A 16,300-nucleotide genomic window follows, 5' to 3' on the forward strand; every position below is an offset into this window, starting at 1 on the left:
TTCAGCTTCCCGGACCCAAAGAATCAGGCTGCCAAGTGATTTTTAATGCACACTGAATACCATGAGAGCAAATCCCAAAAAGCAATGGCGGAACTTTTTTTTTTTTTTCTATTATTTCACACAACTTCACATTTTTCCACATTATTAGGATATTACATGATAAATTGAAAAGTTTCAAAGCATATGAAGTACGGGAGGAAAAAAGTGCAAAAATGAAAACGGACCCCATCAGGAAGTGGTTAAACAAAGCCAAGAGGAAAAAAAATGAACTAAACTAGTTTCTGATGGTCAGTTTGATGGTCCAGACTGTACTCCTAGATCTTGGGATTGCTCATTTTTTCTTCTGTACTCCAATCTGTACTTATGGTCCTTTAGATTGAAAAAAGCTGCAAGTGCAACTGATAAAATCTACAACATTCCTGGTGTATTTCTGACAGACGGTATGACAGGGTTGCTTGAGTGGTGATATACGATACTGGGAGGTGTTGTATGAGCTGCTGTAAAATATGGAGTGAAAACATGTATGCTTGCAAAACTAAAGTCTGTGTGAAGGGAAATTTACACTATGAAATGCAATATGAGATAGACTTCAATGAGGTGTTGGAAATGTATACATGACCATCAGCGAGACTCGTGTAGCCGGTATGGAGAATGTACTGAGAGCACTTTAGCCCTGGGTTTATCAAAGGGAACTTCTCACATCATTTTGCCCTGCCCCCAATGCCGAGGAGGTCATGTAATGTGTATCCCTAATGTGTCTAAGTATATACGGTAAGTAAGAAAATAATTGTAATCTTTTTTCACCTTCTATGTAAATTCCTGGCTTCCAGTGTTACTGGATATTGGTATAGTCACGCTCATCCAGCCAGTAGTCATGCCCACCCGAGTTTGATTGATGGGCTGGATTGCCCCAAAATCAATGCCCTCTCTGAGGAAATCCCACTGCTTAGGGTTGACATTCAGCGCCCAGGGCATGTGCATTGAAATTGAATGTACGTCCCCAACACTTCAGGTCTGTGTTTGCATCAGAATTTACTGGTACTCAAAGACTTTGAGCATGTCTGGAGCATGAAGAGCAATGTGAAAGGTACGCTCGTGGTATGTAGCAAGCTTCTGAGTACCAGAGTCTTCCGGAGCATGCACAGATTGAAAATTAAGCTCGAGCAGAACAACCAGCTTTAATGCATATGCCAAGATGGCTGGCAGTCCTTGAGAAGTCATGCAATTTCCTCAGAGACAGCCGTGACATCAAAACTGTTCAAACTGTGGTGGCTAGATGATCGTGACTGAACGAGCATCCAGCGCCACCTACTTGACTGTAATTTACATAAAACTTATATATTGGGGCATTTACTTTTATAGCAAAGGAAGGAGAAAAGTTCCAGCACCAGGCATCTCTTCATTAAAATCTTCAATATTTTATTTTCATGTCAAGAATAAAACATCATCCGAGGACGTAGCCCCTAAATGCCTGACATGTTTCGAACAAGGTTCTTAATCATAGGCATTTACTTTTATGGAGATGCATATTGCATAGCCTGTATGGCACTATGTAGGGCCAGCATAGTAGAGCGGAATGATATGACAGGCTTCCTCTAAAACAACTTAGAAATGCATATACAGACAATGAATATATAAGGTTTGGTGTAATTTACCTCGGAATGATCTGTTAGTAACACAAATCCTTTGACTACACTTATAGGGTCACCAGTTGCTGAGAACATTTTGGACATCAAATCACTGTATCCTTGGAAGAAGGTTACAGGACGAAGCTGGACATCAAACAAAATGGCTGACATTCCAGCAAAGGACTCCAGCTCTTCTTCTCCTTCATCAGCGGTGGCAGCTATTAAACTTTCAAGACCTTGAGCTTCAATCACAACCTAAAATTAAGAGTGCTTTATTATAATAGGTGTAATGTATCCATATAGTGAAGGAAATAATTATTTGATCCCTTGCTGATTTTGTAAGTTTGCCCACTGACAAACACATGAACAGTCTAGAATTTTAAGGGTAGGTTAATTTTAATATTGAGAGATAGAATATCAAAAATAAAATCCAAAAAAATCACATTGTATAAATTATATAAATTGATTTGCATTTTGCAGTGAGAAATAAGTATTTGATCCCTCCCCTCTGGCAAACAAGACTTAATACTTGGTGGCAAAACCCTTGTTGGCAAGCACAGCAGTCAGATTTTTTTGTTGTTGATGAGGTTTGCGCACATGTCAGGAGGGATTTTGGTCCACTCCTCTTTGCAGATCATCTCTAAATCAATAAGATTTTGAGGCTGTCACTTGGCAACTCGGAGTTTCAACTCCCTCCATATGTTTTCTATGGGATTAACCCCTTCATGACAGGAGGTATTTTTGATTTTGCGTTATCGTTTTTTGCTCCCCTTCTTTCCAGAGCCATAACTTTTTTATTTTTAGGTGAATACGGCCATGTGAGGGCTTGTTTTTTGCGGGACGAGTTGTACTTTTGAATGACACCATTGGTTTTAACATATTGAGTACTGTAAAATGGGAAAAAAATTCCAAGTGTGGTGAAGTTGCAAAAAAGTGAAATCCCATAGTTGTTTTTTGCTTTGCTTTTTTACTATGTCCACTAAATGCTAAACCTGGCCTGCCATTATGATTCTCCAGGTCATTATGAGTTCATATACACCAAACATCTCTAGCTTCTTTTTTATCTATGTGGTCAAAAAAATTTCAAACTTTGTTAAAAAAAATGTGTATTGAACATTTTTCGATACCCGTAACGTCTCTATTTTTCGTGATCTTGGATTGGGTGAGAGCTTATTTTTTGCGGGCCAAGCTGACATTTTTAATTATACCATTTTGGTGCAGATACGATCTTTTGATCGCCCATTATTGCATTTTAATGCAATATCGTGGTAACCATTAAAACGTAATTCTGGCATTTTGACTTTTTTTCTTGCTACAATGTTTAGCGATCAGGCTAATCCTTTTTTGTATTGATAGATTGGGCGATTCTGAATTCGGTGATACCAAATATGTGTAGGTTTGATTTTTTTTTATTGTTTTATTTTGAATGGGGCAAAAGGAGGGTGATTTGAACTTTTATATTTTTTTAATTTGTTATATTTTTAAAAACTTTTTTTTATGTTTGGCATGCTTCAATAGTCTCCATAGCAGACTAGAAGCTGAAATAACTGGATCGGCTCTGCTACATACAGGCGATGATCAGATCGCCTGTATGTAGCAGAATTACTCACTTGCTGTGAGCACCGACCAGCAGGCGGCTCTCATAGCAATCCGGCAGTGACATAGTGGTCTGCAGGAGATCTCTGGTTGTCATGACAACCTATCGGTGACCCACGATAACATGACGGGAGTCACCGATGGGCGGATTTCTGGCACTCTTGCCGGAAGCGTGTGTTAAATGCCACTGTCAGTGTTTGACAGCGGCATTTATCAGGTTAACAGCCATGGGAGGATCACGATTCCTCACGCGGCTGCTGGCACATGTCAGATGTTTTGAACAGCTGACATGTTCCGGAAAAGATGTTGGCTCACTGCCGGAGCCCACATCAAAGGGAGAGTGTCTGGCATCGGCATATTATTACGCCTGATGTTGGAAATGGGTTAAGGTCTGGAGAAAGGCTAAGCCATTCCATAACCTTAACCCCTTCATGAGCCCAGCTTTTTTAGGTTTTGCGTTTTTGTTTTTCGCTCCCCTCATTCCCAGAGCCATAACTTTTTTATTTTTCCATCAATATGGCCATGTGAGGGCTTATTTTGTGTGGGACAAGTTGTACTTTTGAATGACATCATTGGTTTTAGCATGTCGTGTACTAGAAAACGGGAAAAAAATTCCAAGTGCGGTGAAATTGCAAAAAAAATGTAATCCCACACTTGTTTTTTGTTTGGATTTTTGTTTAGGTTCACTAAATGCTAAAACGGACCTGACATTATGATTCTCCAGGTCATTACAAGTTCATAGACACCAAACATGCACAATTTTCTGATACCCGTAGTGTCTCCATTTTTTGTGATCTCGGGTTGGGTGAGGTCTTATTTTTTGCGTGCCGAGCTGACGTTTTTAATGATACCATTTTGGTGCAGATACGTTCTTTTGATCGCCCGTTATTGCATATTAATGCAATGTCGCGGCGAGCAAAAAAGCGTAATTCTGGCGTTTCTAATTTTTTTCTCACTACACCGTTTACCGATCAGGTTAATCCTTTTTTTTTTATTGATTGGGCGATTCTGAACCCGGCGATACCAAATATGTGTATGTTTGATGTTTTTATTGTTTTATTTTGAATGGGGCGAAAGGGGGTGATTTAAACTTTTATATATTTTTTTTCATATTTAAAACATTTTTTTTTACTTTTGCCATGCATCAATAGCCTCCATGGGAGGTTAGAAGCTGGTACAACTCGATCGCCTCTGCTACATAGGAGCAAAGCTCAATCTCTTCTATGTAGCAGAATTACTGCTTTGCTATGAGCGCCACCCACAGGATGGCACTCACAGCAATCCGGCATCAACAACCATAGAGGCCGGAAGCGCTACTTAAATTCCGAAATTGTGGGCACATGTCAGCTATACAAAACAGCTGACATGTCCCAGCTTTGATGCGGGCTCACCGCCGCAGCCCGCATCAAAGCAGGGGATCTGACCCCATCTGAGATCAGAAAGGGGTTAATGTGCTTCTTTTTGAGCCACTCTTTTGTTGCCTTGGCTGTATGTTTTGGGTCATTGTCTTGCTGGAAGACCCAGCCACGACCCATTTTTAATGTCCTGGTGGAGGGAAGCAAGTTGTCACTCAGGATTTTATGGTACATGGCTCCATCCATTCTCCCATTGATGATGTGACGTAGTCCTGTGCCCTTAGACGAGAAACACCCCCAAAACATGTTTCCACCTCCATGATTGACATTGGGGATGGTGTTCTTTGGGTCATAGGCTGCATTTCGGCATGTTGCGTTAATGCCAAAGAGCTCAATTTTTGTCTCATCTGACCACAGCACTTTCTCCCAATCACTCACAGAATCATCCAGGTGTTCACTGGCAAACTTCAGATGGGTCTGCACATGTGCCTTCTTGAGGAGGGGGATCTTGCTGGCATGGCAGGATTTTAAACCTTTACAGCGTAATGTGTTAGCAATGGTTTTATTGGTGACTGTGGTCCCAGCTGCCTTGAGATCATTAACAAGTTCCCCCCATGTAGTTTTAGGATGATCTCTCACCTTCCTCATGATCAAGGATATCCCGCAAGGTAGGATTTTACATGGTGCCCCAGATTGATGTCGATTGACCGTATTTCTTCCATTTTTTTACTATTGCACAAGCAGTTGTCTCCTTCTCACCCAGCATCTTACGTATGGTTTTGTAGCTTATTCCACCTTTGTGCAGGTCTATGATCTTGTCCCTGACATCTTTATAAATCTCTTGCCCATGTTGTAGAGGTCAGCGTCTGACTGATTAATTGAGTCTGTGGGCAGGAGTCTTTTATAAAGCCATGTTCACACTTTGCGGTTTTTACCGCGGAAGCGCGGCGATTTTGCAGCTGCGGGTCCGCAGCAGTTTCCATAGCGTTTACAGTAACCTGTAAACCCTATGGAAACCGCAAACCGCTGTGCACATGCTGCGGGAAAAACCGTGCGGGAACGCAGCGGTTTACAACCCGCAGCATGTCACTTCTTTGTGCAGAATCGCAGCGATTCTGCACCCATAGGAATGCATTGATCCGCTTACTTCCCACATGGGGCTGTGCCCACCATGCGGGAAGTAAGCGGATAATGTGCGGGTGGTACCCGGGGTGGAGGAGAGGAGACTCTCAGCAGCATCAATAGTAGGAGTAAAATCCCGCAGCGGAACCCGCAGGACAAAACGTGATAAATCTGCAGGGATAACCGCAGCGGGTTTGCCCTGCAGATTTATCAAATCCGCTGCGGGAGAACCCGCAGGGACCCGACGCTATGTGTGAACATAGCCTAAAGGTGACTATGTAAGACAGCTGTCTTTAGTGCAGGTAATGAGTTGATTAGGAGCGTTTAACCGATCTGTAGGAGCCAGAACTCTTAGGGTATGTTTCCATGTTCAGGGAACGCTGTATTTTTTACGCTGCATTGAGCCGCAGCGTCAAACACGCAGTGTCCAGATGTTACAGCATAGTGGAGGGGATTTCATGAAATCCCATCTCCATTATGCATTAAAAGATGCATGCGGCGGACCCGCGGAAACAGACATTGCAGAAACAACGCAAGAACAACGCAGGTGACCTACCAGTGACCTCAGGTGCAGATTTGGTCAGGATTTTACCTGCATAAAATCCTGACCAAATCCTGATGCAATCCTGAACGTGGAAACATACCCTTAATGGTAGGTAGGGGGATCAAATACTTATTTCTCACTGCAAAATGCAAACAAATTTATATAATTTATACAATGTGATTTTCAGGATTTTATTTTTGATATTCTATCTCTCAATGTTAAAATTAACCTACCCTTAAAATTCTAGACTGTTCATGTCTTTGTCAGTGGGCAAACTTACAAAAATCAGCAGGGGATCAAATACTTATTTCCCCCAATGTATATTTCCTGACCAATTCTATGACACAAAATTATATTTCCCGCATATTTCCATGATGTACAACATTAATATGTCTCCCTATGGGTGTGCCCCGTTTGTACCATATGTGCTCCCCAACTCTCCATCTGAATTCGCTTGTCGTATTACCAACAAAATTACAGTACAGACCAAAAGTTTGGACGCACCTTCTCATTTAAAGATTTTTCTGTATTTTCATGTCTATGAAAATTGCACATTCACACTGAAGGCATCAAAACTATGAATTAACATTCCAAAATGTGGAATTATATACTTAACAAAAAAGTGTGAAACAATTGAAAATATGTCTTATATTCTAGGTTATTCAAAGTAGCCACCTTTTGCTTTGATGACTGCTTTGCACACAAGCAAAACGCTTGTTCATTGGCTAAAATGATTTTCTGTGATCTTTGTTCTCGGCAGTATGTGCATTTCCTTTCTCAAAAAAAAAAATCTAATTAAACTTAATGTTTTTTACATTTTCCTTCTGTAACTTCCAAACAACAACCAATCTCGCTTTTTCAATGTCATTTTCTCATTCAGCATTAGAAAATTACGTAACATTCGTTAATCCTGTCTCTATCATAATTCTGATTCTTAAACCTGTGTTGAACAGTGTTATCAAAATGACAAAAGATAACAAATGAAAACTCATTATAACGCACTTTACTTTAGTACGTATGTGTAAAATAAATAAACTAATCATTTAAAAAGTATTTCTTTTTTACCTTTTACATTATTTTCCTGAAAAAAAACAACATTTTCAGTGCGTCAGGAAAAAAAAAAGTATTTTGACAGCCTAACAAATAAAATATTAAAGTGTCTTCTCATTTAGGACCAAAACACTATGGTCGTCAAAATGGTGAGAAGTTCCATCTCAGGTCATTTGTTAGACACTCTTGATATAGCCTTCAAGATATTATGCAATTTAAGACTTTTCTGTAATAACCCATATTCAGAAACAAGGATAGCCAGGACAGAAACCCTGTACGACATGGGTATTGTAAGTAAACATTTTGCCTTCTCCTTGGAGAACAACATACGTGCATTTTACTAGGTGGATTTCAGAAATAGGCAGCTGTTGAGCTGCTAATTTGCCGTGAAATACGTGTCAGGCAACAGATCTTGCCGGACGTTTTCAGTGCACAGAGCAAGGCCTAGAGGACGAGTCCAGCAAGGGGACGTTGCAGGCTGCTTGGATAATTAAGTTGGCTACATATCTAATTACCTGAATGGCATGCAGCTCAGTGTTTTTGGAGTAGACAAAGGTATCTATGTTGCTTCTTCTCAGAATGCCAGATCCAGAGTATAGAATATCAAGACTGTATGTCGTTGATGAGTCAGGTCCACCTAATGGAGGAAACCATTCTTTACTAGGAAACACATGCAAATCATAGCAATTATTGTGACTTCTGGACCACCACATATTTATAAAATAACCACTGTCCATGAGGGACCTAAGATCATTGCTTCATACTTCACGATCATGGTGTATATTAATATCTTACCGCTATATGTAATATTGAGTTTATTAGATGGAGTGGTCCCTTTACTACAGCTAAGATAGACATGCTAATTGGCATCAATAACCACTGCTAGCGTAATTTGTGATTTTTATATACCATGAATCCTATACAGACTATACTATAAGCGTATGTTTACCCTTGAGATGATTGAAGATGGAAATGGATAGGAGAGAAGAGAATGTGCAACTTACGGGTCACATATCCTGAATAAGCAGATGAGGATCCAGGCTTTGAAAAGCGATCATAGTTATGAACCGTCATATCCTTCAACACTTGCCGAATGAGCTTACTGAAGAACACAAAGGACATATACAGTATATAAAATTTTAGATCCTTGTGCTTCTCAAATTGAGTAACGTTATGAAGGCATCCCAAATTATTGTTGATCTCCTTCACATATAAAAAAAACCTCGTAAAAATGAATATTACACTGCTGTAAGCAATTACGTAAAAATTGGGAGGCATTAGGTTATGGTCTGACTGTAGTTTGCCTTATGCTCCCGTCTATTAATCCCCATAATAGCTTTCCTAGCTGTAAATTCATAGACTCATGTACCTGGCTGGCATCTCAAATTGAAGAATGTCTTGAAAAACCGACAGCATATACTTGTTCATCTCTAACGGGAGCTCGCCAATAGAAAGAAGCAGATTTTTAACCTCCATGTGCGTAGGCTGGCTGTTCAGTATAATTTCTGCTGCCAACGTTCTCACCGTTTTCTCATGTATTTTATAACTCTGGTGGTAAATTCTGTTCATGACCCTTTTGACCTTGAAAAAAAAACATTTAGTAAAAACATGAACATGAAATTGATTAATTCTAAATTCAACACTTTACCGTTTATATCTAATTTTTCTATATAAAAAGATAAGTTGGAGCTCATGTACACTGATATTTTGGATGGTGGTATAATAGGGCTGCCATAGAGGTCCATGAGGATTTCTTAGTAATTCCATCTGCTTTTGGTTAGTTCCATTTTTTTGGTTTCTGTTGTATTTTTGAAGAACCTGGCAAAAATGTTGTGGCATGGTCCATTGCGTGGATGCAACTCTCAGGTCACACCAGAAGGAAATGAGCATACATTGTTATGGGTTCCGTTATATATCCGCTTTTAGAAAGGAGAAAAAGGGCATCAAGCTGAATTTTTCTAAAAACTAGCACATAGGGTAACACAGATGGACCCCATAATGATCAGTGGGGTCACTCTGCTTTCATTTGCATTGGTTATCCAACTGATATGATTATACAGTAGGAAAATGGAATGTGCGAATGTAGAGGATCACGTGGCTTATACTGGAAGATGCCATAGATGATACAGTCTTCAGATTTTTCATGTTATCAAAAAATAGAAATACATACACTGATGTGTAGTACTGAAATTTGAAGGTCTCTACGTGAATTTACCTCAGCGGTGATGAAGGAGATATGATATTTCTGGAGAGCACTGATAGCAATGCTGCTGACAGGGCCCTCTCCAGATTCTGAATATTTCAACAGCAATGGAATTCCTTCTGGCAGATTGGCATTTTTCAGGGCTAGAAGATACATCTTAACATCAGAAGGCTTGTCCGCCTTTTGTAACCCATCCAAGATTAACTTCTTGGCTTCCAAAACTGCCTGTAAAGCAAACAATGCGGATGAGAAATTCCCACTTCCGATATGTTAACTAATGTTAATTTTATAGCTGTCCTCACCTCACACCTGACACATGTGACACAGCATGAAAGCTATCACTCAATGTAGTATCTACCTGTTAAATCCAATTATGTATGCACAATATATGACAACTAAATATAAAAATGTACACAAATAAAGTAATTTGTTTTTTAATGTAATAAAATAACAGAAAAATATTTTTTTTTTAGTCTACTCAATAATCTAGAATAACTCAAGCACTACAATTCCAGAGTTTTAGCATGTATACCAAAAATCTCCACCAGAACACAAGCACCCACTAAAATACTTGTACACAATGTAAGACATTTACCGGTAATTCAGAACCTGTAGCCTGGTGCAGTTTCTTGATGAGGGCACCGATAATGATAACCACAGTTTCTCTAATTTCATCATGTGCTATTTTTCCTTTGTACTTGTCCTGTAATATAAAAAATTAAAAAGTGGAAATAAACATAAAGAAAGTCTAAATAGCTATTATTTTAAATTAGGCATACAACAAAGAATATCCTATAAGGAAATGAAAAGACAACATGTCATAACGGCAACCTCTTTTCTTTTTGATGGCTAGCACTACATCCCATCTCAGCACGCAAGAAACAGGAGATTGTTAACCTACCCTTATTGTCATCCGTTATAAAAAAAAAGTTGGCTGAGGCGAGTTGCCTTGTTTGCTAATGTGTTATTGTAGGTGGATAGAAGCGATAATAAACTGCTATTAACACTGCTGAAATGCAAAAACGGTGGGTTCAACCAAAGCCAAGTCCCTATCTCCACGAGCATCAAGGAATCTGAAACATCTCTATGGTATATGCACCCCTATTTAGTATTAAATAAAATGCCAAGATGATCTAAAAGATGCTAAAATAACAATGAAAAACTATAGAGGACCTTTCACTGGAATTTTTTAATTTAATGAAGCACTCCTCCCATCAAAATGTTTATCCTCTTAATATATTGCAGTCATCATATTCTATAGCACTGTGTATTAACAATCACAGCTGCCATCAGGGCATTACTGCCCTGACTGGCATATGGGGCCCGGTGGGCAGAGGGGGCCCACATTGGGCCCGGTCTCATCTGCCCATCGGGCCGGGCCCCAGCGGCAGGCTTCTGACAGTACTGAGACGCAGGTTCAGTGTCCTCTGTTGCCTTTCGGGCCCTTACAGGCCCGCAAGCCAACAGTTAAAGCCGCCAGCCAATCGGAGGCTGGCAGCTGACGTCAGCGTGCACGTCGCCGGCATATGAAGTCATCATCATTCGCCGACGAGTCCGTGCTGAAATGCCCGGGTTAGATGTCGGCACTGGAAAGCGGCCAGGTAAGGAGTTTTTTTTTTGTTTTGTTTTTTTTACTGAATGCGGCAAGCCCGGGGTATGATAAAGACAGGAGGGAAGGATACTGGGGGAGGAAAGAAAAGAACAAGGGGCAGGAATTAAATCAGGGGGGCAGGAATGAAAAATGCAGGGGGCAGGAATGGAAACAGTGGGGGCAGGAATGGAAACAGTGGGGGCAGGAATGGAAACACTGGGGGCAGGAATGGAAACACCACAGGGGACAGGAATGGAAACACCACAGGGGGCAGGAATGCAAACACTGGGGGCAGGAATGGAAACACCACAGGGGGGCAGGAATGGAAACACTAGGGGGCAGGAATGGAAACACCACAGGGGGGCAGGAATGGAAACACTGGGGGCAGGAATTGAAACACCACATGGGGTCAGGAATGAAAACACTGGGGGCAGGAATGAAAACACCACAGGGGGCAGGAATGGAAACACCACAGGGGGTAGGAATGGAAACACCACAGGGGGGCAGCAATGAAAACACTGGGGGCAGGAATGGAAACACCACAGGGGGCAGGAATGAAAACAACACAGGGGGACAGAATGTGTGACACGGGGCAGAATGTGAGACACAGGGGGCAGGTATGGAAACCACAGGGGGCAGAATGTGTGACAGGTGGCAGGATGTGAGACACGGGCAGAATTTGTGACAGGGGGCAGGCTGTGAGACACGGGCAGAATTTGTGACAAGGGGCAGGATGTGAGACACAGGGGGCAGAATTTGTGACACAGGGGGCAGAATGTGAGACGGCAAAATGTGAGACACAGGGGGCAGAATGTGAGACACGGGGTAGGATGTGAGACAGGGGGCAGAATGTGAGACACGAGGCAGGATGTGAGACAGACTGGTGAGTTAGTGTGTTACCTGTACACAGACACTGTCTTCTCATGGTGTGGTGGTAGTTGTCCCTTGCATGTGGTATTATTGGTCACCATGTGGTGGTAATATGTGATCTGGACATGGTGTGGTGGTATTTGTTTCTTGTATGTGGTATTATAGGTCACAGACTGATCATGGTGTGGCGGTATTTTTCCTTGTTTCTGATATTATTGATCATTTAAAAATTGAAAAATAAATAAAAATATACCTAACGAGTATTGGATATTTTAACAAATGTTTAGCAAGTTACAGTAGAGTAGGGCCTGGCCAGAAGAGTCTACCTTGTCTTGGTGGTGGATTAAAAAATCTTTTGGCCAAAATAAAAGCTGCTGGCCTTGTATGTGGTAATGGGAACTGTAAATGTGTGATTGGTGAGGATGTGGTGCAGAAGTGGAGTTATTGCAAGAGAGGGCAGTGGGACTGTGGATAGTACGAGGGGTGGAGCCTGTGCGGAGTCTCAAGGGGGGCCCCGAAAATTTTGCCAGTATGGGGCCCCAAAATTTCTAGTGGCAGCCCTGATAACAATTGCTCATTTTGTCTTTCTACCCAGCTAATTTTTCCCTTTTCCATTTGGTCTATGACATCACATGTTTTAAAACAGACTAGCTGATTCCTTCTAAGCTTTATGTAAAAACATGAAGTAAATTTTCCCTGTATGTGTCATAAGTCACAGCAAAAGTCCCCTGGCAGGGGGAGGATTGGAGGAGGTGGGACAGGAGTTGAAGAGGGGAATGATAAATACAGGAATAAGAGACTTTTTATTTCTGCATAGAGAAAACTGAAGAATTAGGTTGATAGAAAGGCAAAATGAGCAACTGTAAGTATACAGTGCTTTATTATAATATAAGGATTGCAATATATTAAGAGGATACAAACTTTGATGGGAGGAGTTCTTCTTTAAGCTGAGTGTCTCCTGCAAATTGCTGTTGTTAAACTGACTTTGGAACATTTTTTCTTTTTCTTTCTGTGCTTCTTCCTTCCAAAGTTATTATCTCTGGTAATAATGGTACAAGTTTTTACCTTCAACCAACTTTTCTGTGAGTGCTTGCTTTTTCTCCTCTGATGCTGGCCAATCAAACATGGTCATGTCATAAGAGAAAAAAGCAAATGCTCACAGAGAAGGTCACAACTGCAGACTGGCTCAGCACCTTCTGAAACAAAATCTGTATCATGTGGACACACTGAGAACTTAGTATTCAATGCATCTCTTCGTGCTATTGGATGTGCCAGAGCACAGGAGAGCAGTAATGCATCTCCTGTAACACAATTGCGTCTGGCGCTCTGGCTGTCTAGTACCGTTGCTCTCCTGTGCTGCAGCGCTGCAATAGCAGGAAGGGACAATCTGGTCTCAGGGAAACACAATGATCCAGGCTGCAGCTGTGTCCTTCCCTTCAAGCGTTTGCTTTTACCTCCTCAATGACATGATTTATTTGATTGGCCAGCATCATAGAGGAGAAAAAAACAAGTGCCCATAGAAATGTTCTCTGGTATGCGCCCAGCCAATTGAAGGGAAAACTTTGGAATGAAAAGGATCATAACTATGGAACAAAGTGGAATAGAAAAAACAAAATAAAAAATTGTTCCGGAATCAGTGGAACAGTGGCAATTAGAGGAGGTACTTAGTTTAAATAAAAAAACATAGTGAAAGGTCTTCTTTGAAGGGAACCTGTCAGCAGGATTTAGCACAGTAACATACAAAGAGTGTCAGGTCGGCGCCACTATACTTATTAAAATGATACCTTGGTTGATAAAATGCATCTTGTGGTTGTTGTTTAATCTTTATTTTCAGTTTTGAGCTAATGATATGCTTGTGTGTTATGATCTGGTGGCCTAGGAGCAGCATGAGACGGACTCTGGAGAAGGTGGTCCCTGTACTGACCGCAATCCCTGAACCTAGCAGCGCAACTAGAAGTAGCCGTGGGGGGTACCTAACACTCCCTAGACCCCTCGGCACAGCCTAAGATCTAACTACCCCTAAAGACAGAAAAAGGAAACCTATCTTGCCTCAGAGAAAATCCCCAAAGGATAGATAGCCCCCCCACAAATATTGACTGTGAGAGGAGAGGAAAATAACATACGCAGATATGAAATCAGATTTTAGCATAGGAGGACATACTAGCTAAAAAGAAAGAAAAGAACAGAGTACTATGCGGTCAGTATAAAAACGCTAGAAAATATCCACCACAGAAGATACGAATCACCACATCTGACTAAAGACATGGGGGGTATATCTGCATCTCCAGAGAAATAGCCAGGCTGCAAAAAATCCTTCACAGAGAAAACTGGACAAGGCAAAAACATGAACATGCACAGAACTATTAAGGTCCACAGCAGGTGGACAGCAAAAACAAAGCCAGGACTTATCTTTGTAGAAAAGCACAGCGAACAGGAGAGACCAGCAGGGAAGTGAATCCTGCAACAACAATGAACAACTGGCACTGACTAAAGGATCCTGCAAAGCTATATACCCCAGTCAGTCCTGCAATTAGTAGATACACATGTCCACTCCTGCAATCCAGGCACAACTGCATTACCCTCTACAACCACCGGAGGGAGCCCAAAAGCTGAATTCACAACAGTACCCCCCCCTTGAGGAGGGGTCACCGAACCCTCACCAGAGCCCCCAGGCCGATCAGGATGAACCCGATGAAAGGCACGAACCAAATCAACGGCATGGACATCAGAGGCAGAAACCCAAGAATTATCCTCCTGGCCATAACCCTTCCACTTGACAAGGTACTGAAGCTTCCGCCTCGAAAAACGAGAATCCAAAATCTTCTCAACAACATATTCCAACTCCCCATCGACCAATACAGGGGCCGGAGGATCAACAGAGGGAACAACAGGCTCCACATATTTCTGCAACAAAGATTTTTGGAAGACATTATGAATAGCAAACGAGGCCGGAAGCGCCAGGCAAAAGGACACCGGATTAATAATCTCAGAAATCCTATAAGGATCAATAAATCGATGCTTAAACTTAGGGGAAGAAACCTTCATAGGAACATGACGGGAAGATAACCAAACCACATCCCCAATCCGAAGCCGGGAACCAACACACCGACGACGATTAGCAAAACGTTGAGCCTCCTCCTGAGACAGCACCAAATTGTCCACCACATAAGCCCAAATCTGCTGCAACCTGTCGACCACAGAATCCACACCAGGAAGGTCAGAAGGCTCAACCTGCCCAGAAGAAAAACGAGGATGAAAACCAAAATTACAAAAAAAAGGCGAAACCAAAGTAGCCTAACTAGCCCGATTATTAAGAGCAAACTCGGCCAATGGCAAAAAAGCCACCCAATCATCCTGATCAGCAGACACAAAGCATCTCAAATAGGTCTCTAAGGTCTGATTCGTTCGCTCAGTCTGGCCATTTGTCTGAGGATGAAATGCAGAAGAAAAAGACAAATCAATGCCCAGCTTGTCACAAATGGCCCACCAAAACCTAGAAACAAACTGGGAACCTCTGTCGGACACAATATTCTCCGGAATACCATGCAAACGCACCACATGCTGAAAAAACCGGTAATGGCAAAAGCAACCCACTAGCGCGGGAACAGCAAGGCTTAGCCCGCACACAAATCCCACAGGACTGCACAAAAGAACGCACATCCCGCGACAAAGAAGGCCACCAAAAAGGACCTACTAACCAAATCTCTGGTACCAAAAATCCCAGGATGGCCAGCCAACACAGAACAATGAACCTCAGAAATCACTTTAGTAGTCCATCTATCAGGAACAAACAGTTTCCCCACAGGACAGCGGTCAGGCTTATCAGCCTGAAATTCCTGAAGAACCCGTCGCAAATCAGGGGAGATGGCAGAAAGAATCACCCCTTCCTTCAAAATGCCGACCGGCTCAAGAACCCCAGGGGAATCAGGAAAAAAACTCCTAGAGAGGGCATCCGCCTTAACATTCTTAGTACCAGGAATGAACGAGACCACAAAATCAAATGGGAGAAAAACAGGGACCATCGAGCCTGTCTAGGATTCAGCCATTTGGCAGACTCAAGGTAAATCAGATTCTTATGATAGGTCAGGACAACAATACAGTGCTTGGCCCCCTCAAGCCAATGTCGCCACTCCTCAAATGCCCACTTCATAGCCAACAACTCCCGATTGCCGACATCATAATTGCGTTCCGCAGGCGAAAACTTCCGAGAAAAGAAGGCACACGGTTTCATCAAGGAACCATCAGAATTCCTCTGAGACAAAACGGCCCCTGCCCCAATCTCAGACACGTCAACCTCAACCTGAAATGGAAGAGAAACATCTGGCTGACGCAACACAGGGG

General features: G+C 41.9%; 1 protein-coding gene across 1 annotated transcript in view; it reads right to left on the reverse strand.

Annotated features, from left to right (window-relative positions):
- MTTP (microsomal triglyceride transfer protein) overlaps positions 1-16,300 on the reverse strand; it is a 158,476-nt gene that overhangs the window by 10,040 nt on the left and 132,136 nt on the right. The window contains exons 10-15 of the mRNA XM_069743615.1: positions 10,094-10,201; positions 9,511-9,723; positions 8,665-8,876; positions 8,300-8,397; positions 7,811-7,932; positions 1,656-1,883 (exon numbers count right to left, since the gene is read on the reverse strand). Coding sequence (XP_069599716.1) covers positions 1,656-1,883; positions 7,811-7,932; positions 8,300-8,397; positions 8,665-8,876; positions 9,511-9,723; positions 10,094-10,201 — 981 coding nt within the window. The remainder of the gene's footprint in view (positions 1-1,655; positions 1,884-7,810; positions 7,933-8,299; positions 8,398-8,664; positions 8,877-9,510; positions 9,724-10,093; positions 10,202-16,300) is intronic.

This window comes from Ranitomeya imitator, chromosome 1, assembly GCF_032444005.1.
Source record: "Ranitomeya imitator isolate aRanImi1 chromosome 1, aRanImi1.pri, whole genome shotgun sequence".
NCBI classification, from domain to species: domain Eukaryota; kingdom Metazoa; phylum Chordata; class Amphibia; order Anura; family Dendrobatidae; genus Ranitomeya; species Ranitomeya imitator.